The sequence below is a fragment of the Vulpes vulpes genome, chromosome 3, assembly GCF_048418805.1.
Source record: "Vulpes vulpes isolate BD-2025 chromosome 3, VulVul3, whole genome shotgun sequence".
In the NCBI taxonomy this organism is placed as follows: Eukaryota; Metazoa; Chordata; class Mammalia; order Carnivora; family Canidae; genus Vulpes; species Vulpes vulpes.
In genome coordinates, this window is record NC_132782.1 from 72,932,275 (window position 1) to 72,958,118 (window position 25,844).

The 25,844-nt window shown below is 37.8% G+C and overlaps 1 protein-coding gene across 1 annotated transcript in view; it reads right to left on the reverse strand.

Moving 5' to 3' along the window:
* DNAH5 (dynein axonemal heavy chain 5) overlaps positions 1-25,844 on the reverse strand; it is a 217,189-nt gene that overhangs the window by 106,834 nt on the left and 84,511 nt on the right. The window contains exons 33-43 of the mRNA XM_072752730.1: positions 24,391-24,603; positions 23,389-23,613; positions 21,840-22,012; positions 14,883-15,061; positions 14,314-14,501; positions 13,783-13,977; positions 9,652-9,786; positions 8,707-8,814; positions 7,038-7,191; positions 5,761-5,907; positions 3,119-3,360 (exon numbers count right to left, since the gene is read on the reverse strand). Of these exons, the coding sequence (XP_072608831.1) occupies positions 3,119-3,360; positions 5,761-5,907; positions 7,038-7,191; positions 8,707-8,814; positions 9,652-9,786; positions 13,783-13,977; positions 14,314-14,501; positions 14,883-15,061; positions 21,840-22,012; positions 23,389-23,613; positions 24,391-24,603 (1,959 nt within the window). The remainder of the gene's footprint in view (positions 1-3,118; positions 3,361-5,760; positions 5,908-7,037; positions 7,192-8,706; positions 8,815-9,651; positions 9,787-13,782; positions 13,978-14,313; positions 14,502-14,882; positions 15,062-21,839; positions 22,013-23,388; positions 23,614-24,390; positions 24,604-25,844) is intronic.

Here is a 25,844-nt window from a genome sequence, read left to right on the forward strand (position 1 = left end):
TGTGCTCAGGTCTTGAAGTTAATATAAAGAAAAAGTCTTTGGCTGTTAATTAAAATATACTATAGCTACCCTACAATCAAGCAATTGCACTACTAGGTATTTACCCCAAAGATACAAATGTAGTGATCTGAAGGGGCACTGGCCCCGCAATGTTTATGGCAGCAACATCCACAACAGCCAAACTATGGAAAGAGCCCAGATGTCTACCAACAGATGAATGGATAAAGAAGATGTGGTATATAAACAACAGGGTTCTACTCAGCCATCAAAAAAAAAAGGTATCTTGCCATTTGCAACGTTGTGGATAGAATTAGAGGATATTATGCTAAGCAAAATAACTCAATCAGAGAAAGACAACTATCATGATCTCATTCATATGTGGAGTTTAAGAAACGAAACAGGATCATAGAGGAAGCAGGAAAAAAATAAAACAAAACAAAATCGAGAGGGAAAAAAACCATAAAAGGCTCTTTTTTAAAAAAAAAAAAAAAGATTTATTTATTGGTTCATGAGAGACAGAGAGAAAGGCAGAGGCAGAGGCAGGCTCCATGCAGGGAGCCTGAAGCGGGACTCAATTCCAGACCCCGAGATCATGCCCTGAGCCAAAGGCAGACGCTCAACATCTGAGCCACCCAGGCATCCCTATAAAAGATTCTTAATCATAGGAAACAAACTGAGAGTCACGGGAGGGGATGTGGGTGGGGGGATGGGGTAACGGGGTGACGAGCATTAAGGAGGGCACATGATGTAATGAGCACCAGGTGTTATATAAGACTGATGAATCACTGAACTCTACTTCTGAAACCAATAATACGTTATATGTTAATTGAGTTTAAATAAAATAAAAATTAATTAAAACACCTAAGTAAATAAATAAATAAAACATACTAGAAGAAAATGAGGAGGCATATATAGAGAAATAACTCAAGAAAGCAAAATAAAAGATGAACAAAGGAAACCCATACCCACATTGTTTTAAATGGGAAACAAAGATTTTCAAGTTAGTTGTTTCCTTTTACTTCTTCTAATTTAATTAACAACCAGTGAATAAAAATATCAAAGAATGTTCCAGAAAATGGAAAATTTAGTCATTTGGGGAACTCACTATTAGAAAAAGGCATGTGATCTCTAACAAAATACCACGTAACGCACAATATACTCCAAAGCTGAAGCAAGTTCCCTTGGCCTCAAGAGGTCAGCTCATTCTTAGACTGAACAGAAGCAATAAAATGTTGATTCCAAATTATTCATCAATTCCTGAATTTATCAGGCTGCCATAGCAATAAAAACATAACATAGCACTTCCAAGTTGATGGAACCAAAAAGAACGTCATACACAGGGCCAAGTCATCAGCTTGGCTCCTAGGAGCTGATAATTTCCCATGAACCCAGCTTTTCCACCCATCTGTTCTAATAACTCCAGAGAGCTTCCTTGCACTGCTCTAAATACTTCCAGTCTGATTCTTTGTGAGTCCTGCTTCTTGCTAACCATTCATAAGAAGAAACTGCATTATTTAAAAGCATATTTAAAAATTAGGTAGGAGGTGCCTGGGTGGCTTAGTCAGTGGAGTGTCTGACCGTTAGCTCAGGTCTTGATCTCAGGGACATGAATTCAAGCCCTGTATTGGGCTCCATGCTGGGTATGGAGCCTACTTAAAAATAAAATAAATAAAATAAAATAAAATAAAAATAAAAAAATAAAATAAAAACCTTAGTAGTAATACAGCATTAATGTAAGAACCTTATTCAGTCTCAACAGAGAACATAATAGAAGCTTCTTTCACAAATAGTAAAGTTTAAATAATCATTAGCTAGTCATGTAAAAGTATTTTTAAAAAGCCTTTGTGAATGTGAAGTATTTGAGGAAAATCACATAAATACTCTTTTACTTGGAGCTTGTCACTGATTCTGTGATTACCAAATCTGAATCTATTGTGATGCTTTTAAAAACAAAAACCAACTCCTGAACCACACCCTACCCAGAGATTCTACTTTGGTAGGATTGGGGTATGACCCAATCATCTGTATTTTAAAGAACTATCATTGATGATTATTACACAGCCAGAGTTCAGACCCCTTGCTCTGTATTCTCCTTAATGGATGGATAATTTGATTATGAAATCTGAAATCTTTAGAAGCATGTTTAGTGACATACCCATTTATATATAAGTATAATTTTGCTATATAATCCCCTCTTTTTTCATATGTTCACACTTTACCAAACTTAAACCCTTTTGCAACCCAGATTTCTGTAAGTTCTGAGAAGATATTATTAAAAGTTAGGATATATTTTCATAGACAAAAAGAAGCACAAAAACTTAATGACAATATAAACATCTACTTAATTTAAATTATGATTTTATAAGTTTTCAATCAAAATCATCTCCAAAAAAATTATGTAAATAAAATAGTAAATTTGTTCAACTATGTAAAAAAAGATTTCACAGATGGCTTATCTAATAAGCATTTTGCCTTATATTATAGCATTTATTTAGTAAAATATCTAAGTATACAAATTAACTATAATCTGATTATAATCAATACACCCTGGAATGTACTGGTGGTAAGAAAATAATATACCTTTTCATGAATTGGAAATATTATCTGAAATATTATTTCTAAGAACAAATGTAAGACAAATACTATGACTACTGAATCTCATAAAAATTCCTTATATGTAATTTTTCGCCTATATGCAATTTTAATAAATTGTTCCCTTCAAGCTAATATTCTACGATGATTGTTCCCAAACTTTATGTGAATGAGTATCTTTTAAAAATGTCATGAATTCCCAAAGTGATAAAATTAAATTTTACTTATTCACAGTCTGATGGAATTATTGATTCAGCTAGGACTGGCAATTACTCCGCAACACACGGTGGAAATCACAGTTCTAAAGAGATGAGAAGAGCCCTGAAGAAATCTGAAAGAAAGCTAAAGAAGGCTGTAAGGGACAATCAGGGCTTTAACATCAAAGAACAAGCAAGAAACAGCCATAAACATTAGCAATGAAATGCAATTATATCACAGGTCTGCAGAAAAATCAGCATGTGCTCTACAGGAATGCTAAAGATCTGTTTTCCTCTTTCAGTGTACAAAACAAAGACCCCACTCATACCTCTAGAATAGGACTCCAATCTAGGATAGAAGAACTCATGAAAACCATTCCATTTCTTGAGACAGTAGCGGGTGAAGCATTGTCAATGTTATGGGGTTCAAAAATGATCTTGCAGTTCGGAGCCATGGGAATCCGATCACCATTGGCAAGGGTTAGAGTTTTATTATCATCCAAAACAGAATTCAGATTTTCAATCCAGATGGCGTCTACTGGACCATCAAGAACTATCCAGATATGCTCCCCTAGAATATCCCACCAAAGGTGGGGGGAAAACATACATATACGTATATACATATACACATAACTACTATACTTGAAGAAGTATTATAATGATGTAATTTTCATTAATTTTAAATAAAACTCTGATAGAAATTATTATCTTATATTATCATATAGAACTTTTCTAGTTCTTCATATACCAGTTTTTTAAAGCACATAATCAAAGCAATAAGTCATTTGCTCATTGAACAAATATTCTTTGAGCACCTTCTAAGTATAAGCACTGTTCTAGGGTCTGGGGATATTGAGGTAAATAAGACAATGTCCTGCCTTCACAGAGCTTACCTTCTAAGTGGTAGAAATGATAAACCAATAAGCAAAGAAATATGTTAGATAAGAAAAATTAAGTAGGATAAGAGGATGGTGCATTGTTTTAGGTGAAGTAATCAAATTTCAGGAGAATGATGTAAAGATCTAGAGGTAGAATCTTCCAGGCAGTAAGAATAGCAAGTGCAAAGTTCTCAAAGTGAGTATAAGCACAGGGTGCTTCAGAAAGAGTAAGAAGTTGAACCTAGAAAGCAAGAAGAGGAGAAGAAGAAGAGAAATGTGAGTACAGTCAGAAAGACAAGCAGAACCATAGAATGGACTGGCTTGCACATGTTACATTTGAGATGTCTCACAGACATCCCACAGTGTTGTTGAGCTAGAGATTTAAGGGAGAGGTCAGGGTTGAACATTAAAATGTAGAAGCCATCAGCTTAGAGATGGCATTTAAAACTATGGACTGGAGATGTTTCTTCTAGATAGGAAAAGTAGGCAGAAACAGGAGGTCTGAGGACAGAGCCACTTAATGCTCAGACTTCTGGTAGTTGTCTTTGCTGGCTCCTTCCTCTGGGAGACCCCTCATCAGGAGGCAGAAGTAGAAGGAGAGCCAGCAGGTAAAGTTTCCCAGAAGTCAAGTGATGGAAGAGTATCAAGGAGAGTGATCAATGGTGCCAGATACTACCAGAGCCCAACTAGCCTGAGAACTGACCATTTATATCTGATGTGCCAGAGGTCATGACTGTCCTTTAAAAGAGCAGTTTTGGGAGGACAATTGGGGACAAAAGCTGACGGAGGTTGCTTCAGAGATATGGAAGTAAAGAAAGTGACAAACATCAACAGAATACCATCAACGGGAATGCCATCATCAATTTAGGTATTTGGTTTAATAGTTCCTTTTAACTTCTTAACCTCTAGTTTCTCTTTATTGACACTATGACCAAGTTTGTAACTCTAATTTTTATTTATTGTGCAATGCCTGTAATATATTCTATGTCAAATAAACTGCTTTGAAAATCTTAATTATGCTCATTTGACTTGAATTTAAGTAAAATGATGCCAGAGTCACTTAGAAAAGGCCTATTGCCTTCTTTAAGGAGGGGAAATAAACCACCTCTCTGAGCTCCTATTCTTGGGAGCATTGGACACTGGATTTGTGCTGACACGGGATTACTGAAACAAGTCAGACACAAATTTTATTTATTTCCACTAAAACAACAATTTCTAACATGAGCACACTTTAGAAATTCTATGTTTTCGTGTCTCTTTTGACAACCGATGTTAGGTTGATGAGCTCCATTCCCTAAATGAGAACTTGGGTGGCAACGCCTTAAACATTTTTCGGTAGAAAGTGTTCCAAAGCAGAGACTCCTAAAGAAATACCCCAATATCTTGTCCTCCCATATCCTACTTTCTCTCTGCAAGTGCATTCACTCACTCATTCAGGAGTGAGAAAATATGGGAAGAAAGTTAATATCACCTTTTCCATCTGAGCTTATATTCTAAGAACATTGGGTTCAATTTCCAGACTCCGTAAGTAAGAGAGTATTCAGAGTGAACTGCTAGCCATTAACACGTTTGTTCATAGGACGACCAAACACCAGTGTACATCTACACAGAATAACTTGTTAGTTCAATAAAGACTTCATTTTTGATATATGTGATTTTCTCCCCAAAGAAGCCTATTTCCTCCTGTGATTTTTATAGGCAAATCAGTTTTCTAAAAATAGGCTGCACTTAAATAAAAGTAACATTTTTAAAAGATTCAGTGAAATAGTTATAGTAAAATCCATTTATTCAACAGTATCAATTTTCCTTAACAGCTTTTTCTTTCTATTTTTTTCTAAGATATCACAGGCATACAGAAATATTTACTCAAAAGGAAAATAATTTCTGTTGTGACAACAACAACAAAAGGTGGAAGAGGGGTATTTTAAATGTCTAATCAATATTTTCAATATGTCAGCACTGACAAATATACTGATTAAGGGCTTCTTATTCTTGGCTAAGATGTTATAGGGAGAATATGTTCTACCAATTCTAAATGGGCACCAAGGATTTTACTTAGAATGATGTATCAAAAATAATCCTCTATCCTCTACCTTTTTTAGCCTTTAATGTTTTCCTCCATAGGGTTGAAAATATCCCATCAGTCCAGTCATTTGTGGCCACATCAAGCCGACCAAACATCTGTGGGGCCGTAATCGCTTTGGGATTCATCCTCAGTTCCCGATGTGGTTTTCCACAATCTGTACCAAATAAATGCAAATTTTAAACAACTCCGATATAGAGTGGCCCATGTTAAGTAACACTGAACTAATTTGCAATGTACCACTAGCAAGTGTTCAAGATATGAAAAATGCAAAGTTACACTGAGAATATATGTATTTCTTCATTCCGAGTTATCATAGTTAATACTGTTATATTTTACAGACTCACATACTTTCGCTTTTATCCTTCTGTAAAAGAAAATTACATGAAATATAATGGGGAAAAAGATATGAACAAATTAATATATCCTGGAAGTTCTTAAAATTTCACAGCTCGAAAGTCTTTTGATTTATGGTGTACTGGATTAAGTCTGGTCTCTGAAATATCACCCAGAAGATGCCTCATTCTCCCCTCACTGGCTTCAATTTGCTGAGATATGTTCTTGTGTTTGGGGATGTTTATATAGCTTTAAAATGATATGTTTTCTCAAATTATGCTTAATAATACTTTTGTTGTTATGTGGCTGCCTTCTGTTAACAATAAACTACAAATGCACCTGGTAAAATGACTTGAGCAAAATGAGTACTAAATATTAAACAATAGTGATACATTATGTATAACATGTCTAAATTATGTAACCCAATGCCATCACAGGTTTTGGAGAAGTTCTGTGCAAAGATGAATTCATCATAAGACTATTTGCTGTTGATGAACCTGTTCTTGGTTTTAACATGTAGCTCAGTCAGCTCATGAAACCCAGTGCATTGATATTGACTGAGTTGGTGGTTGTGAAAATTGCTCTGTATTTGCCCTAGGGTCCTGCACATGTTGGATTTAGTCTTGGTGTCTTTAGCTATGGAGCAAAGTGAATTCTCTACATCAAGACTCCACCAGGAGGTCTTCACACTGAGAAAGAACTGTGCTCTCAGCTATCACTTACCTTGCCAAAACTGAGAGCTTACACCTGCTGGACTTATGTGGTTTTTTCCCCTCTAGTTCATTATAATAATACATTATCTCTAAAATGTACCTAATAATCAGTAAAGCAGCATTCCCTCCTGCAAATATACTAACGTAGCTAATGTTTGTGTCCCTCTTGGAGTATGCAGAGGTGTCGCAACTATTTAAATGTGTTTTCCAGAGCAACATAGCTTGGCTGCCCTCTTACCTGCCATGGCTTTCATCAAGGTGTGGATGCAGGTGGTTTTTCCTGCACCACTAGGCCCCAGGGTCATCATCCCATGCCGCACTCTCTGTGTCTCAAACAGCTGGATGACTTTGAGTTTCCAAGGAGGATGGTTGATGAGACCAGCTTCTTCAACCTGAAAACATGCAAGCCCCACATTGGGCCACATCAACAACAATCTGAATTTACTGTTGTAATCAAAATATGCACGGATGTCGAGTCCGGGGTAGAGGAATGGGAGTTATTGTTTGTTGGGTATGGAGTTTCAGTTTAGGAAGGTGAAAAAAATTCTGAAGATGGATGGTGATGATGTCTTGTACAATAATGTGAATGCACTAAATGCCACTGAACGGTACATGTAAAAATGGCTAAAATGGTAAATTTTATGTTATGTATTTTACCATGATAAAAAATATATTGCTGGGGCAATACATTTGGTAGGCTCAGTTGGTGGATTATGCAACTTTTGGTCTCAAGGTTGTCAGTTCGAGTCCCATATATGGCATGGAGTTTGCTTAAATTAGATTATTACTTGTAAAGTTACATGGGAATTTGAGCCCAAGAAACTCAGCAACATGGTCCATGCTCTTAACCATCATGCAATGCTTAAACACACTATAAATGATGCCTTTATTTTTACTTAAATAATTGTTGGATAATAATCATGGATCATTTTAGGCTCTGTATATATGCTCTTCAGATTTTTCACATGCTACAAATTATGCCGTTAATTGTCCTATAAATTACTTTATGCTAAGCTTTTTAGATAATGCTACAATTAATTCAGCCATATGATGAAGAAACCACTTGCAAAATGAATTATCACTCTTACCTGATTAGGAGATTAAGATTTTTTTAAACATTTTATGTATTTATTTCAGAGGGCAGAGGGGCAGAGGGAGAGGGAGAGAGAGAATCTCAAGCAGACTCCTGTCTAGCATGGACGGCTTGATAGCATGACTCCAAAACCATGACCTGAGCCAAAATCAAGAGGCAGATGCTTAACCAACTGAGTGACCCAAGTGCCATGGAGATTAAGAGTTTTATGTATTGGTTTTTTTAAAGGAAAATATCCATTAAATACTACCATATTTGATTTTTGTCAACAAATATCTTCAAAGAATTGAAATGTATTTTATAAATATGAGCTAATCACCATTTTTATATAATGTGGTGAATCCCCTAGGGCCTAAGGAAGAAACCACAAGTGATCCTGGGCCTGGGGAAGAAGAATGACAGTTGAGGATTCATATGAGATCATTGTGAATGACAATCAGGGGCAGAGACCAAAGCAATGTGGAAACACCAGGGCCACAGGCAAAGCCAAGCCGAGCAAGGCAAGGCAGCCAGCTGAGGCCTCCTTGTCATATTTCATTTCAGAATCTCATGTGAAATGGTTTCCATCAACAAGGGGACCCCTAGCATGTGGCCAACTAGACATGTTGTTGTTCGATGGTGGGAGACTGCCTGGCTCAAGACTGCCTGACACAGCTCTGTCAGTGGTGTGTAATGGCCTCTCCTAACACAATAGCCACAGCGTTGGGTGTTGTTCTTAGAACTCACATATTTGGAACACATCAGCTCCACTTGATTCTCATGAAATTCAGATGAAGAGACTACATAGTATTGGATGCCCTGAGAATTACATTACCTGTCTACTAATTGCCATTTCCAGTTCAGGGTAATCTGCTTTGTCCAGAAGAATATTTGGGAAGAGATCTTCAATCAAACTCAAAAATAAGGGTTCATCCTCATCAATCTAAAAGAAGAAAGAAAGGGAAATCAGACTAACTATTCTGGCACAATCAGAGCAATGTACAGATAAACTGAAAATGCTAAACATACCAAATTATTTTACCATAACTGTTAATATATAAAATACCACCTTCACTGAAGTTGAGGAATATTTTCCTTGTGTTGCCCATAAGTTAAAAATTCTTTTTAGAAAAGGGGGGGGTAGAAAAGGGAGGAAGAAGAGGAAAGTGAGGAAGGAAGCAGATGAAAGGAAAATACTGCCTATATAACAATCTTCCAGTAAAATAACCAGTTTGGGGAGTTACCATTAACCTAAAATTTATAATTTAAATTTAAAAAAATAATAATTTAAATAAGAGATAGTAACAAAGTCATAAATTGGAATTTGCTTTGTGTTTTTATTTTAAAATAAAAAATATATATCATTCTGTCACCCTGTACATAGATTCACTGATCCCAAACAACTGTGAAATGGATGAGTGTGACATTATTACACACTGTTCAATTTACATATAATTTCCTGCCAGACTCTACAGACGTTAAAGAAGGTGAGATTTCAGCTCTAAAACCCAAAAATATTTCAAGTTATTCAGAAACTTAGCATGTGGATTTTTAAAAATCCATTTCAATCCTATGGAAATAGGCATATGTTAGACTAGATATGAATTACCACAAAAATAGCTTCTGAATAAGTCTCATTTAAAGTTATGCTCTCCTACACTTTAGCTGATAATTATTCATTTTAAATGAGTATTTTAAATAAATATTTCTAAATCTCATTTGCACTTACTTAGCTGAACTGATATTAAGTGGGTGCAACATTTCCATCTGTGAATCTTACCAGTTTAGAAAGATTCATGTCTCGTAGAACACGCATGACGATCACTGATTCTGTATCTGTGGGGTTGGCTCTTTTTGCCGCTCCTAGGGTTCGCAAAACTGACAGAATGTTCCGCAGACCAAAATCATAATGCACCTGAAGCATGTGAGGTACACCAGGCTTATTTTCAATATTAACTTACCCATGAAAACTACAAAGTTGACAAAAGAACTATTCACAATAATGAATAAATGCTAATTTTCCTTTAGAAAAAAACTGCACAGCTAGTGAAGCAATAAATTTTTATCAATATATTTTGGAGAAAATAGAGAATATCCAAAAGAGTTCTCTCATGTATGATCATTAATTTCAGCCCTTAGATCAGAACTAATAAATATATCTTGACAGGGAGAAAGGAATAAATTTCCTCTTGGAGTATACGCACCCCTTGAGCCTCTTCTTAATCAGTCATCCTAAGAAAAATTTCCTCATATTTCTAAAGCTAAATTTCTGAACCAGGTGTATATACATTTATATACTGATAGGTAAAAAGACAAACGTATTAAGGAGGAAGACAGTAGCCATATTCTAGAATTACATAGATCTGGGAAGAATAAGGACATATTAGAAAGCCAAGTCCTTAGCTTTGTTATTCCCTAGATATATATTTAAAACCTCAATCACATATAAAGTGAATAATTAAAAACGAATTATCTAACTGCTATAAATTTTTTAAAGATTTTATTTATTTACAGAGAGACCTTGCAAGCAGAGAGACGGGTAGAGGGAGAGGGAGAGAGAGATCTCCAGCTGACTCCACGTTGAGCGCAGAGCCTGACACAGGGCTTGATCCCACAACCCTGAGATCATGACCTGAGCTGAAATCAAGAGTCAGACTGTCAATAAACTGAGCCACCCTAGTGCTCCAAATTAACCAACCACTATAGAAAATAGTATGGCAGTTGCTCAAAAAATTGAAAATAGAACTATTATATGATCCAGAAATCATACTTCTGGGTATATAGCCAAACTGAAAGCAGGATCTCAAAGACATATTTGCACACCCATGTTCACAGCAACAGTATTCACAATAGCCAAGAAGTGGAAGCATCTCAAATGCCCATGGATGGATGAATGGAAAAACAAAATGTGGTATATACATACAGTGGAATGTCATTCAGTCATAAAAAGGAACCAAACCCTGTCACATCCTACACCATGGATGAACTTTGAGGTTCATGCTAAGCAAAATAAGCCAATCAAAATAGACAAATGCTATATGATCCCACTTATATGAGGTATCTAAAGTAGTAAAATGCATAGAAACAAGAAATAGAATGGTAGTTACCAGAGACTGAGGGGAATAGTAAGAGAGGAATTGCTGTTTAATGGGTATAGAGGTTCAGTTTTGCAAGAGGAAAATGTTATGTAAATCTGTTTCATAGCACTGTGAATATACTTAACACTACTGAATTGTACACTTGGAAATGGCTAAGACGGTAAATTTAATGTTAGATATGTTTTACCAGATTTAAAAAAAAAACAATTATCTGCTAAGGTAACTGAAGCAGTATGCATAACTTCATACTCATCATTTGGAGGATGGAGCACATAAAAAGATTCAGATTGAGTTCCTGTCTTCAAGGAGTTTAAATTCTAACAGAGGTAACATGATAAAAATGTGAGCTAACTCACCAAAAAGTAACAACGATGTGAAAGTAGTGGTGTGTGAAATTAATTAAGGAAAACTTCTCAGAACTGGACTCAGTTAAATCTGTGGGCATGAAGTAAGATTCACAGAATGTTCACCCAGAGATCACCACGGGCCAACTGTTTTGCACACATTGACTCATTTCATCTGACAATGACCCCATGAGCAGGGCTGTGGGTGTGAAGGAAATTGAAATGAAATAGTAGAGAAGAAGAAGGCAGGACTCAGTGATGTGGCAATTTTCTGCATGCAAGAAACAGCATGGAAAAATACTTCTTTGATAGAGGGAAAAAGAAGAATGGGTGAGTAAAGGCTGCAATAAGTAGAAGAAACAAAGAATATTTTTGATGAGAATGTAATTTAATTGAGGCTGGGGGTATAAAAAATAATCTAGAGTCAAAGAAGTTTGGAATGGAGGCCAGAGTGAAAGACAGATCAAAATGTTCTATATATGTTAGGAGGTTTTATTTGTGTTATAGTTTTATGCTTATTGCATGTATTATTATTTAGCATATGCTTTTAGTAATTTTTATTTCTATGTCCCAGTGATCTGTGACATGATCCCAACTCATGGTGTTTGTGTCTTTGTATGATAGTTTTCCCTTGAGTGTGGTAGGACCTATGATTTAATCAATCTAATACAGCAAAGGTAACAGGTCGCATGTGATTGTATGTACGTAATTCTGTGGTCACATCACTTAAGGTTTGTGATAGTAAATTTATGTGTCAGTTTGGGCCACAGGATGCCTTGGTCCTCATTAAACATGATTTTGAATGTGTCTCTAAAGGAAGTTTCTGGAAGAGATTAGCATTTGAACTGGTGGACAGAATCAAGAAGATGGCCCTCCCCAGTGTGGGTGGGCACCATCCAATCAGCGAGGACCTGAATAAAACAAAAAGGAAGAGGAAGGTTGGATTCATTCACTCTGCCCTACTCCTGGACTGGGATATCAACCTTCTCCTGTCCTCAATGTTCCCAGTTGTCTGGCCTTCAGACTTGGACTAGAATCTATACTGTCATTCCTTCAAACTACACCACCATCTTTCCTGGTTTTCAGCTCACAGACAACAGATCATGGGACTTCTCTACCTACATAACTGTGTGAGCCAATCCCTTATAATAAATTTCTTGGGGATCCCTGGGTGGCGCAGCGGTTTGGCGCTTGCCTTTGGCCCAGGGCGCGATCCTGGAGACCCGGGATCGAATCCCACATCAGGCTCCCGGTGCATGGAGCCTGCTTCTCCCTCTGCCTGTGTCTCTGCCTCTCTCTCTTTCTCTCTGTATGACTATCATAAATAAATAAGATTAAAAAAAAATTAGAAAAAAAATATGCACAAAAAAAAAATTAAAAAAATAAATTTCTTTATAGCATATATATATATGCATATATCCTATTGGCCCTATTTCTCTGGAGAATCCTAATATGAGACTGTTGCATTCATCCTGCTGGAATCTCTTTCGCTTGCTGACGTTGAGAAGGCAAGTGGCCATGTTGGGGAATCCCATGTAGCAAAGAACAGCATGCAGCCTGCAGGAACTGACCATGGCCTTCTCCAGCTGACAGCCGGCAAGAAACTAAATCCCTCAGTCTTACAACCTCAAGAACAGAATTCTGCCAAAAACCTGAGTGAGCTTAGAAGTAAATCCTCCCCTGGTCAAGCACGTAGCCAACACTTCATTGAAGCCTTGTTACACTCTGAGCAGAGGACCCAGCCACGATGTACCAGGACTCTTGACCAACAGAAACCACGAAATAATAAACTGTGTATTATTTTAAATTTGTGGTACCATGTCATATAGCAACAGATAACTAATGCAAAAGTAATATATGATGAATTTCATACCTCTTAATTGCAAAACTGCATGATTTCAGAATCTGCTACTCTAAATAGTACAGGAAACTAGCATAGAAGTTACAATAAAAGTTATGATAGATGAATCACTAAACTCTATCTCTGAAGCTAGTAATACACTATATGTTAATTGAATTTAAATTATAAAAATAAAATAAATAAAATTTTAAAAACTTACAATAGATATAACAGACTATTAGCAAGGCATGGCCCAATATATGAGGAAGCTTAGAAGTGAGAAGAGCAATGATTGAGAGGTTCCTGAAAACTCTGAGGACACACAACACATACTATGATTAACATACAAGTGGGAGAAAGAACAAATATTAATATTTATAATTCTTTGGCTCTTAAGTCAGTTCAGGAAGTACTTATTTCATTTCTATGTGGCAAAAATTAATTTATTTAAATACACTTAAAAAACTATCCACATAAAATTAATTTTGTAATGATATAACTTTCTACTTTGTATCAATAAGGTAATCTGCCAGCAGCCCCAGTCTACAATGTTTTAAAAAGAGCACATTTCACCAAATAGAAAAACTAAGTATATATGTAAGTTCAGAAAGACTTTCAGAACATCACACCTGCTTCGAAAGCTGCTCCTCACACAGCTTGTAGAGGGTGAAAAACTTCCTGGCCAAAACAACATTGTCAATGAAGCCACAACTGGCCAACTTCACCCTTATGATAATCTGTCGGTCAGGCACCATCATGGCCACAGAGCGGAAATTAATCTTCAGGTTTTCGGGGAGCTCCTGCCGCCCAGCATAGCCAGGATTCTATACAGCAAACAAAACCCACAGATGAATGACATGGTCATGGGGTGACTTACTCACATCAGTGTGACAGTAAAAGAAGGATTCATTATGTACACGCAACAAATCCAGGCTGACAACCAGAGAATTCATTTACATACCTTACTCTCCTTTTAACTGGAGAGAGTACATCACAAGTTATTAATATGAGCTTTGTTTAACACCAAAGGCTTTCACACAGTAGTTAAAATTACCATCCCAATTTCCATTCATGAAAAAGAAGCACCCTAAGACAAGGGAAATGCATGAAAGCTGCAATAAGAAGGCTGAAATTCAGCAGCTCTTCTTCTGGTTCCTTACCATGGTCAGGAAAAGTCCAAATTCAGGGTTCATAGTCACATTATCTCCATCGGTAAAAATAAAAGACTTTTTCCGCTCCTTTTTACATGTCAGAATAATGGAAATTTGCTGGGCTGCCACTGACAGAACTGGCAAATCAATACGGTTAAATTCATCAAAACAACCCCAGGATCCAGACTGTGCCAGTCCTTCGAAGGGAAATTTAATAGAAAATCCATTTAGTATATCATTTCAAAAAGCCAAGGAAAAGGGCATTTTGCAGCTGCCAAGACAAGCCAGAGATAAGTCAGTTCAAAAATTGAACAAATAGATGATGCACAAAATGCCCCCAAAATTATTCACAATGTGGTACTTCATCTGTAAATAGCCAACCTGCAGGGATAAAGGAACATTACAAAGCAGGTGATGGTGACATTTGATCCCCCCAAACATTGGTAAGATGCAGGTTTTCCAAAAAGTTGTCTGAAGTTGAGATATGACACTAAAATGTAGCCAATTGTTGAAAAATAAATCTTTAGACATTCCACCTTAGCTTAAATTTTTCATCAAATAAAAACTATAACCCTCACCTTTAAAAATCCGTCCAAGTCCTCGGAAATCCATCTGGTCAGAACAATTGAAAACCACGACATATTTTCCAAGGCATCGTCCCATATCTTTAGTAGTTTCTGTTTTCCCTGTCCCTGCGGGTCCAGCGGGAGCTCCTCCCATGCTCATTCCCAGAGCTTGAGCCAGTGTGATGTAACACCTTGAGAAATAAAGACATCACTAGAACCATACCACCAGCACCCAGAAGACACTTCTGAGACATCACAGTAAAATGAAACCTGCACAAGATTTTTAAATAGGAAGTTCAAGCCATTGTCCCTACAAAACATTTTCCAAACTGCACCCTTAAGCTATGCTTCCCTTATGGATATTAACATGTGTAAAGGAAAAAGAGGAGATGGTCTGTGGCCAAGTAAGTTTGAAAATTGTTAAAAAGGTTCAGTGAGCTTTCTCAGGAGAATGTACAATGAGATTCTCCACGTATGAAAAAATAGTACACAGCATTTCCAAAACCTATTTGGCAACCTTTTCATAAAAACCTACCAATCTTTAAAGAATAGTATACTATGGAAAGATTTGGAACCATTAGAATAATCCACTTTTGGAGTGTCTCAGTGGCACAGTCAGTTAAGCATCTGACTCTTGGTTTCGGCTCAGGGCATGATCTTAGGGTTGTAAGATCACACATCAGGCTCCATGATCATCACAGAGTCTGCTTGGGATTTTCTCTCACCCTCTCCCTCTGCCCCTCCCTGCCTCAAATAATCTTTTTAAAAAATACTAATCCTCTTTTGAATCTAAGAGTCAATAATTTGATGATCACATGAGATTTGAATCACACATTGCTAAATAATCATGTCTTCAATCTATTTCTAGGAGCAAATACTATACCTACACATACCTTCTACTGTCCTTACTGCATGATATTAGTGAATAAAAGACTTTGGTAAGAAAATACAAAAGTGCCTGGGAAGGAAAAACTAACCTGATAACTCGCTAATAAATTACTCGATTCCCCAGCGTCACTTGAGTTGTCAAAGGAGGTAATCTATAAGTGATGCAGTTTAGGGATTTCCTATGGCTAAACTATATAAAGCATTCATCTGGGCATGAAAAAATTTCAGAGGATATAAAGCGATTGTCCATCGTGAAGGGTGGAAATAAACAGCAAGTACACCTACTGGAGGTCCTCTAGAATCTGTATTTTATTGGAAGTGGGTTCCTTAAAATACAGGCCAATAAATGACTTGGCCCTGAATGTATACAGAGCCTGGATATGGAGAAAATAATGTAGGTGTACTCAGGAGGACACCTAAGCTCACTTTGATTTTTGCTTTTTAATTCAAGGTTTTATTTCTCACCTTGTACTTCTGTTATCCCTGGCAGAGCAGTCTCTGTAATAACAGTTAGTGTGATGTGCTCCACCTACAGTATCTCACGTAAGCTCAGGGAACCTTGCAGGGAAGCTACTGGTGTTTTTCCCATTTTACAGACAAGGGGAAAGGCTCACAGAGATGGAATTACTTTTCTTGGGATTGTGGTGGAAGAGCCGAGAATCGATTGAGCTTTCCCATCCAACTGCAAGCCCTCATGCTGCTCGGCTCTAGAACATGTCCACCCTGCCAGGGTAAGGAAAACATCTCTGGGAACCCTGCCACCCAGCTATTCTGTCTTGCAAACCCTCCTTACAACTGGGTTTATATTTCAACTGAAGCAGGAGCAAGTTTTTAAGTTGCCTTAAAGAAATCATCCTATTTACATGAAAACTAAGTGGGCAAGCCAGGTGCTTTATCCTTTCTCCACTGGGTGTGGCTTCAGCCCAGCTGCTTTGCTGGCACCCAGACTCCTCTCGGACTTGCTTTTCAGAGAAATCTTTGCCAATTTTAAAAATGTCACCATTCGGGAATAGGGTTTGGACTAAATCAGCCATGTGATTTGGTGGCTGTTGTGCAGCTTTATTTCTGCACCAGACTGCCATAAGGTCTCTGTTCTTAGGAACTGTGTCATGATCTCAGGATTGTAAGATCACACATTGGGTTCCACGATCATCCAACTTCCTGCCTAAACCCTAGCCACTTATACCCTATGAATGCTTATTAAATAAATGTCTTGTGCCAGTCCAGCCATACAGTCTTCTCGCATCCCAACAGCTACTGGAGTAAGACATGCACAATGTGGGGGGTGCCTGGCTGGCTCAGTAGGTAGAGCATGCCACTCCTGATCTCAGGATTGTGAGTTCAAGCCCAAAATTGGACATGCAGCCTACTTAAAAAATAAATGAAATAAAATAAAAATGTATTCCTTCTTGTCTATCATATCAAGAGATTCAAGAAAAAAGAGAGAGAGAAATGTACAATGTGACCATCCTGCTAAACCAACAATGACCAGCCCCATGACGCAGGTCTTATTATCGCACTCAATATAACCAAATCCATCACCAACATTCCCAGCACCCTACATGTACTTCATCACATGTAAACCAGCAGTGCTTTCAGCACTGCTATTCCTAAACAGTATTAATTCTAAAATGTTAAAACTAAAGCAAAAACAAAAACAAACAAAAAACCTCCTAAGGCAATGATGGTACACACATCATGAACTTATTTTTCTTTTGTTTCTTTTCTTTGGTTTAGTTATAGACTCTGATTATGAACATGCTTAAGGAGAAACAAAAGGAAACATTGATTAAGAATGTGTTATTGATGAGTAAGAAAAACCACAATCATAGCAACGATAATAATGACTAACATTTACTGGGTGCCAGGCCCTGGGTATTCCAAAAGGAGAGAATCAGAGAGATTAGGTATCTTGGCCAAGACTATCCAGCTGTTGAGGGCAGCATCCAGCGATCAATATTCAAGTGTGACTCATGGAAGAGAAATGTGCATATTGTTTAGACCCATCTACATTTCTTAATAAGCTGATGAGAAGCTTCTACCAGCCTTTGACATCTGCTGCCCTCTGCCTGAGTGACAGTGTAGTAAGAATGACTCCTGTCTTGTCCGCTTTTGCAGAGAGGAAGGACTGGTCATGAAAAACACCATGAGCTTTCAGAGAATGATGCCATTTGTTTTTAGTTAATTAGGACAACTATTTTATCATCCGGAATATCGGCAGCTCCATTCACCTGATGCCAAGCTTCCCAGAGCCTAAAGCTACCAATGTTGTTGAATTTCCACAGGGCAATCAGCAAAAGACTGACAAGATGTCAATGCCTCTGGTCTTTGATGTTTGTAAGTATTAATTTTAGTGAGGAATTCTTCTGTAAAAGGGCAACAAATCTTGCAGTAGAATCCCAGTGACTGACAGAAAAAAAATAGTGAATCAATTCTCCCATGATCAAGATAAAGAAAAATAAGCAAATGAACGTTTAGGGGGAGACAGGCCAAGACAAACTTTGGAATCACTTCTATTTATATACTTACACCTACTTTGCTTTTAATGTTCTCAAGTTTTTTTGATACAGAAAGATGGACAAGACGATGAACATAGTGAAAGAATTTAGCTGCAGAGAAGTTTGTAGAACCTGATACCCGTATGTAAAAATTAAAAAGAATTTTGATGTACAAGCAATAGAAATTTCTAGAAGGAAAGGGAATAAGTTGCTGTTGTTTTTTAAAAACTGGGGGAAAAATTGACTCTTATACTTTCAACTGTATGTCCTTTCGTACTATTTAAATTTTTCACCACAAAGATGTGACTCTGAAAATAAACATTTCTTTCATTCATTCCGAAAATTCTTATTTAGCACCTATAATGTGACAGCACTATTCAAGGAGCAGTAAATATATCACATCATGGGAAGTCCACGGCAGTGCTTTAGCTGACATCTTAAAGGAAGGAAACAAGTTATTTAAAAATAGGGCACAGAAATAATAAAGCTGGTTGGGAGGGCTACGGAAGTGGGGATCACTGCTTCATGTGGCAGGTATGAAGACCCTCTGAGGTGACATTTAAGCAGAGCCTGGAAGGAGGTGAGGAAGCAAGCTAACTATGCCTGTGCTGAAGGGAAAAAGAGTTCAGGTCAAGGGGACAGCAAATGCAAGGGCCCTGAAGCAAGAGTGTGCTGTCCAAGGAACAGCCAAGGAGCAAGTGGCTAGAGTAAAATGAGGAAAAAGAAACAGAAAAATAGCTGTAGTCAGATCGTGCAGGTCACTGTTGAGGATACTGGTGCTTATTTTGGGTGAGATGCAAAGATAGTGGGGGGAGAGAGACAACCTCTTTGTCCATCTTTTTATGATGACAGAACATAACTGTTACTGAAGATAGACTATAGGGGGCAATGACAAGTGTAGGGAGGCTGGTTAAAAGACCATTGCAAAAATCCAGGCTAGAGATTATGGTGGCTCAGACCAGTATGACAACAGCAAAGAGGTGAAAAGTGGTCACATCCTAGATGAATTTTGAAGATGGTGCTGAGCAAACTTGACAGTAGATGGGATGATAAAGCAAGAGAAAAACAGGAAGGCATCAAGGATGTTCCAAGGATTTTGGCTTGAGCAATTGAAGGATGGAATCACCACTCGTTAAGATGGGGAAGACTACAGGAAGGCAGGTTGGTGGGGGATGATCAAACACAGTAAGTGCAAATTCCCTGTATGTGTCCAAGAAAACACCTTGCGCAGGTGTTTGTGTCTGGAGTTCTGGGGGAAAGCCCTGGTCGGGTGCAGACTGGGGGGGTCTACATATAGATGACACCTAAAGCCACATGAGATCACCTGAGCAGTGAGTATAGATGGACAAGAGTCCTAGTGGTCCTCTGTTTAGACCAGGAAGATAAAGAGGAACCAGAAGAAGGAGTGCAAAAGGACAACAGGAAGAGTACAAAAGGTCAGAGAGTGTGGTGTCCTGAAGCTTTATAAAGAAAGTGGATCAAAAAGAAGAGTATGCTCACCTGTGCAAACCTGGGCTCTCTGGTGGGCCAGGAGAGATGAGAATGAGAAATGACTAGTGCACCGAGCAGCATGAAAACCTGCGTGGCACTGTCCCAGAGAGGGGAGACAGTGTGAGAGGCAGCATAACAGCGCCCCAAGAGATCCACGTTCTCATCCCGGAAACCTCCAAATAGGTTTCCTCAAATGACTAATGGGACTTTGCAGCTATAATGTCAAATGTCTTGGATTACCTGTTGAGCCCAATGTAATCTCACAAGTTCTTCAGAGGGGAAGAGGGAGGCAGAAAACTTGGTCAGACACAGGACCTAAGACAGAGGGGGGTGTTGCAACCCACTGCTGCTGCTGTGAAGATGGAGGACAGGGAACAGCCCTGGGCTGACAGTCAGCAAGAAAACTAGCTGCAGGCCCTGCACTGCCAAGAAAGCAATTCTGCCAACAACAGGAGGGGTTTCTGCCTCAGGGACTCCAGGAGAACCCTGTTGACACCTGATGTTGGCCCAAGAAGACGGGTGTCAGACTTCTAACACACAGACTGTAAAACCAATCGTGTTCTTTGACCTTCCAAACTTGTGGTGATCTGTTATGGGGTCAATAGAAAACTAATACAGAGCCTAACTAGAGTGAATTAAAAATAAAATGGGTGAAGAAGAATAGGTGCTTTTGAGGAGTTCTAATGGGATCGCAGAAATGGAAAGAAAAAAAAAAACCGGAGGGTTCGCCATAGGATTTTCTTTCTGGTAGCAATTACAGTAGCTTTGTAAGTTGATGAGAATGATCCAGCCAGAAGTAGAAACTGATGATGTTCCCAGAGAGGAAACCACTGTGGGTGGAGATGTGGCTTTGGAGGAGGGCAGCACAGACCATCCATCCGGAGAGCCGACTAAACCAGGGCAGGCACTTTAGCAGACCCATGAGTGGAGACTGAGAGCACACCTTCCCCACCAAACAGGAAATGTGGTCTTCACTAGCAAAGGAGGGAGGGGAGTGCTGGGGGTCTGAGAGGACAGAAGGTGTAAATGGACTGCCTGAGCCACAAGTATTTCAAGGAATTTGTCACATTTTATGATTATCCACCTCTCCATGTCAAAACAAAGAGAAACACTTTCAAAAGGAGGTCCAAGGCACCCAACATAAATCATCTTCAATCCAGGCATAAGGACTAGAAAGATGATGAAGAAGAGGAAAGTGACAATAAAGTCTCTCCAGTGAAAGCATTTCATTTAGCATCATGAGTGAGTAGAAGGAGCAATCAAGCAGCACAGGATTAATGGGGTTATTGTGTCAAATTTTTATGTTTTGTCTGATAACACTTTTAATCCAATAGCCCAGAGTTTCATTTCAAGAAAATGGATGATATTCAGCTTCAGCTTCTACTTAAGCCAAATACTGATTTTTACACTCAGCCATTTTGTCAAAATAAGTATTCAGTGCCTCCCTGAACAGAGCATATACACAATTAGCTGATGCCAAAAAGTTCACAAGGGACTAAGAGAATTACAGACTATGAGCCGTGGGAGGGCTATTGGAGACAGCCTCGTTCATCTTACAGATGAGGAAACTGAGTCTCGGGAAGGTGCAAGGCGCTTCTGGCTAGCACAGTTACTGTATAACAGACAGGAAAATTAAGAGCACCAGATGTCCAGGCCAATGTGCTCCCCATCACTTTTCACCTGTATTGATATTCAATTTCTTTCCTGCTAAAAAATCATCTTAAGTGTCTCTAATAAAAGCAGGTGCCATGGTCCCCAAAGCAGCCCTCAAAGGCCAACGGTGATTTGCACCTATTGACACGTGGCAATCAATTCCTTTTCTTGCCCATTTGATGTCCATTGAGGTCACTGAAACTTCACCTCTCTATGACTGAAAACAGAGGAAGCAAAGCATTTTAGTCACAATCCCAAATTCCAAGCAGAGACCCATGTGTAAAGCTAAAAATACTGAATTTCAAAGACTTTGGCATAAAAGAGCCTCTAAACCCTAAAGAGACATTATGCAGAAATCCCCTGAGTAACTCAAGAGAATAAAAATTTTGGGAGGGGCCAGAGGGAGAGAGGTTGTGGAATCACAGAACCCCTCCATCACCTGTCTGTAAGTGGAGTTATGACAAGCCTGTCAGTGCAGCCTAGAAATTCATTCTGGTATATGAAAGCTACATCTGTTATGTGGATCATCATCTTGTCAGAATCTTCGTTAAAATAAAATCTGCACTGTTTCAGCCACTCAAAGTCTGTAGGGCTCTTGATATACATGTGACACTGAAATGCAAAAGATATATGTTAAAGCTGAGATGAGAACCACTCATTAAATATGCACATTAGCATTTATGTAGATTATAATGGGATGCAAATGGAACTCAGAGACTACCCAACTGGTTCGGTGATGCCAACTACATCACCATCCGATCCATTCATCTACTGATCACAGAAGGGACACTTTAGAAGATACAGGAATAGAAAAATTCAAGAGAAATTCCTAATTGAGCCCACCAATTTAAAGAGCAGCACATATTTTAATAGTAAGATAATTCACTTCTCAAGTTGCACCCTTAAATGCCCCAGCCCTAATCATAAAAAGTACAATCTACGAAAAACATATTTTGGCATACAAAGACAGATGAAACACTCTCATTAGGAAAAAGGCATCTCTTATGATTATGACAAAATACACTTTGGGGTTTTTTTAATCCATTCATTATTTTTCCTTAAGATTTGCAGCAGGCCAAAATGTCTAACTTCTAAATGGCAGGTTATTGCCCAGCAATGCTTTTTGCCTGAAATTTTTAACCAAAATTTTAAGCTCTTTTCATCATTTTTCTTTGACAAATAATAAATCTAAAATTATCTGGAGCCCTTTATTTCTTAGAGAGGCAAACAGTGTGCTTACCTGTTAAGAGAGGAGATTAGACCTCAGCAGCCTGAAAGAGCTGCTCTTCTTCTCAGCACATCAGAACCAATCTTTTATGATCTTTTTTACGTAATGGGGTAAGACACGATCCAGCAAATTATTATGAAAATAAGAGCTTCTTGCCTCTTATCTAATGTTCTATTTTAGAGTAGAGGACAAATTTCATTTCTTTTCATACTTTCTGTTTTCTATAGCCTCTAAACTCTGTTCCCTCTTTACAGGCAAAAATCCGCATGACACCTGAATGTCACCAACCCACATTAGGAAAGGCCATTTGCAATCAATGATATAAAATCTAGCAAAACAAGTTAAAGATAGGATTTATCAAAAGCCTTTGGAAAAGCACAAAGCCACTCCACTAGCAGTGTTATTTATTTTTCTCTAACAAGAAACTGGTAATCCTTAACTACTAACTAACAGGTGCACAGGACAAATGAAAGCTTTTTCAAGATACTACATGGCAGCTTGGTGTTAAAAATGGTCACATAAAGAATTTTAAAGATAAGGTCTAATTGCTCAATAACATCTTAGCAGAAATCATCAAAAAGTGACTGAAATCTCAGTTAAAAACTGAAAAAGAAAATCTGACAATGTCTCATCATGAAGATGACTCTGCCTCAATCTAATCTTTTCTTTGAATTCACTCAAACCAATTCCAGTGGGTAAACACAGATAGTACCTAGTATCTGCTCTTCTATATATGCCATAGCATTTATAAAGCATTTACCAGGTTATCGAAGATATCCCTTTGGTGCACATGAATAGTAATCAAAGTCTCATATTTGACCCGTTCCATGGAACTCAGATCTTTTGTTGTGATGCCTATCAATGTGTTCAATAGCTCCAGAAAAGACTGATTGGTTTTCTGCATGATTTTTTTATCATATTTGGCATTTCTGAGGGCTTCTTCTGAATCCCGTGTCCATATCATTTGAATTCCCAATAATCCAACCTTATGGAAACAAAAAAGGCTTTATAATGTGTATGGCATATTAATTTATTTAAATAGAAATTACAATACAGTAAATAATTGTGATTATTATGCAAATTTAAGGCCATCCTTGATTACATCAACTTGGTTCATTATTTGGAAACCTATAGAAATTCTACTCATACTGTACCTACATACAACATGTGTCCACAATTTTTCCCTTGTAATATTAAATCATTTACTCTTAAAGACATGTTTCTGTGTTAGATAGACTTTAAGTTACTGGAAGGGAAAGAATATGTCTTCAACCTGTTTTCCTCAAACAAACACAAGATTTACACCTGGTAGATACTCACAAAATCTTTTATTGATCATAATGGCTAAGAAAACATCACTTTCTGTATCCTAATGCTAAAATATATTTCTCATCCTCTGGCAAAGCATACACTCAGTACTTCTTTATGATTTATTTAGTAAAGGGATTCAGCAGGAAAAGAACCTTTTAAGTTAAAGAAAATATAAAGAAAACATATATATTTATATATAAAACACACACACACACACATACACACACACACACACACACTATTTGGTTACATATATATGTATATATGTGTATGTAAATAATCAAATTATCTGTAGCTGAAACCTTTAAGCGTGTCTATAGTAAATCCTTATGAAAATCTTAATTCTGGTCCAGACTTAAATTATAGCTAGTTGTGTAGCTTACAACAGACAATGTATGAGATCTAAAATGACTATTTTGTAGAAAATACTTTCCAATTTCAATACACTGACCTGAGCAGGGAAGGAAGAAAGAAATTCAATCAGCTGGAAACCTGTTTCTTGAATATTTGCAGCTGCCTGGCGAATCACAAGATGTAATGAGGACTGAGACTCCTCCAAGAGAGAATTAAGCCAAATTTCCACATTACCCTCTGCCATCACAGGTTTATCCAATTCAATAGTCTCACCCTCTCGAGAGGAGACTGACAGAATGCGATCATAGATCTATGGCAGAAGCCAAAAAAAAACAGGCATATTCACATAAAGAATGAATTCCTCCACTGCCCTCTTGTCAATGTTATCCATCCCAAAGGAAGTTGAGCTATAGATTATAAAATATAAAGCAAAATATGATATAAAATCAATTTCAAACTGACATAAAGAAGTTGCCCATGAAATCTAAAAGGGAATACTAAAATACTAAATCAATTCCAAATAGTCTATACTTGAGGGGGGAAAGCTTGTTTTCTAAGACAAGTACTCAATACAAAGGTGATGATCAAGAAAAAGTCTTGTTTCCCCAAATGAAATGGGATACTATAAGAGCCTGTCATCCACATCACAAGCTTACCAAGATGACACGAGTAATGACCAGGTCACTATGATCAATGCAAACACCTTACCAGGCAAGTCCAATTCTGTAGTAAATGCTGTGCTCCTTACAGGAGCTCCTGGTGGCACATAACATTTTCTAACTCAAGCCCAGCTCCTCATCTGGTCCTCTCACCTCAGTTTCCATGCAGCATGGCCTCATGAGAATAGCACACTACCTACTAAATACAGGTTCAAATGGTGCTTTGCCATTCATTAACCACACAATGGTGGAGGACACATCTGAGACTAAATTTCCTGCTTCTAACTAATCAGTTAAACACCATGCCTGTCCTGCTTCCCTACCCACTTCACAGGCTGTTCATGACAAGTAAATAAAATAAAGCAAACTATCGACTAAATACAAATGCTTGTTGCCACTATTGTTCTTTTGTAAGTGGAATATTGGTCCCTTGGGCTCCAATGTAGGACTGTATTAATGAACCCCCCTTAGTTATAGATAGACACGGTCTATCTTCTGCTAAGACTGAAGTTCCACAGCCTGTCACTTACATGGTCCCTTTCCAAGTCCTGAATATAAATTTATATTTACAATTTTACAAGAGTTAGGACCCACAAAAACAGGACCTGCCCCTGGTTGCAGAAACATTATGGTAAGAACAAATGGCCAAAAAAGCAATGCTATTTATTTTAAGTAATTGCTATGAACAGTGGCTAAAAATGAGGTTTAATTTATCCTCACTGCACAAAGAGACAGTGAGATGCTTCACTCTAGAACATGAAGTCCTAGTGCAGAAGGATTTGAGCAAAAACATCAGTGAGAAATTCCTGTAATTCAGTCACTCTTATAATGCACACATCCAGGGTATCTACAAGAAACAATGATTTTAGGGATGCCTGGGTGGCTCAGTGAT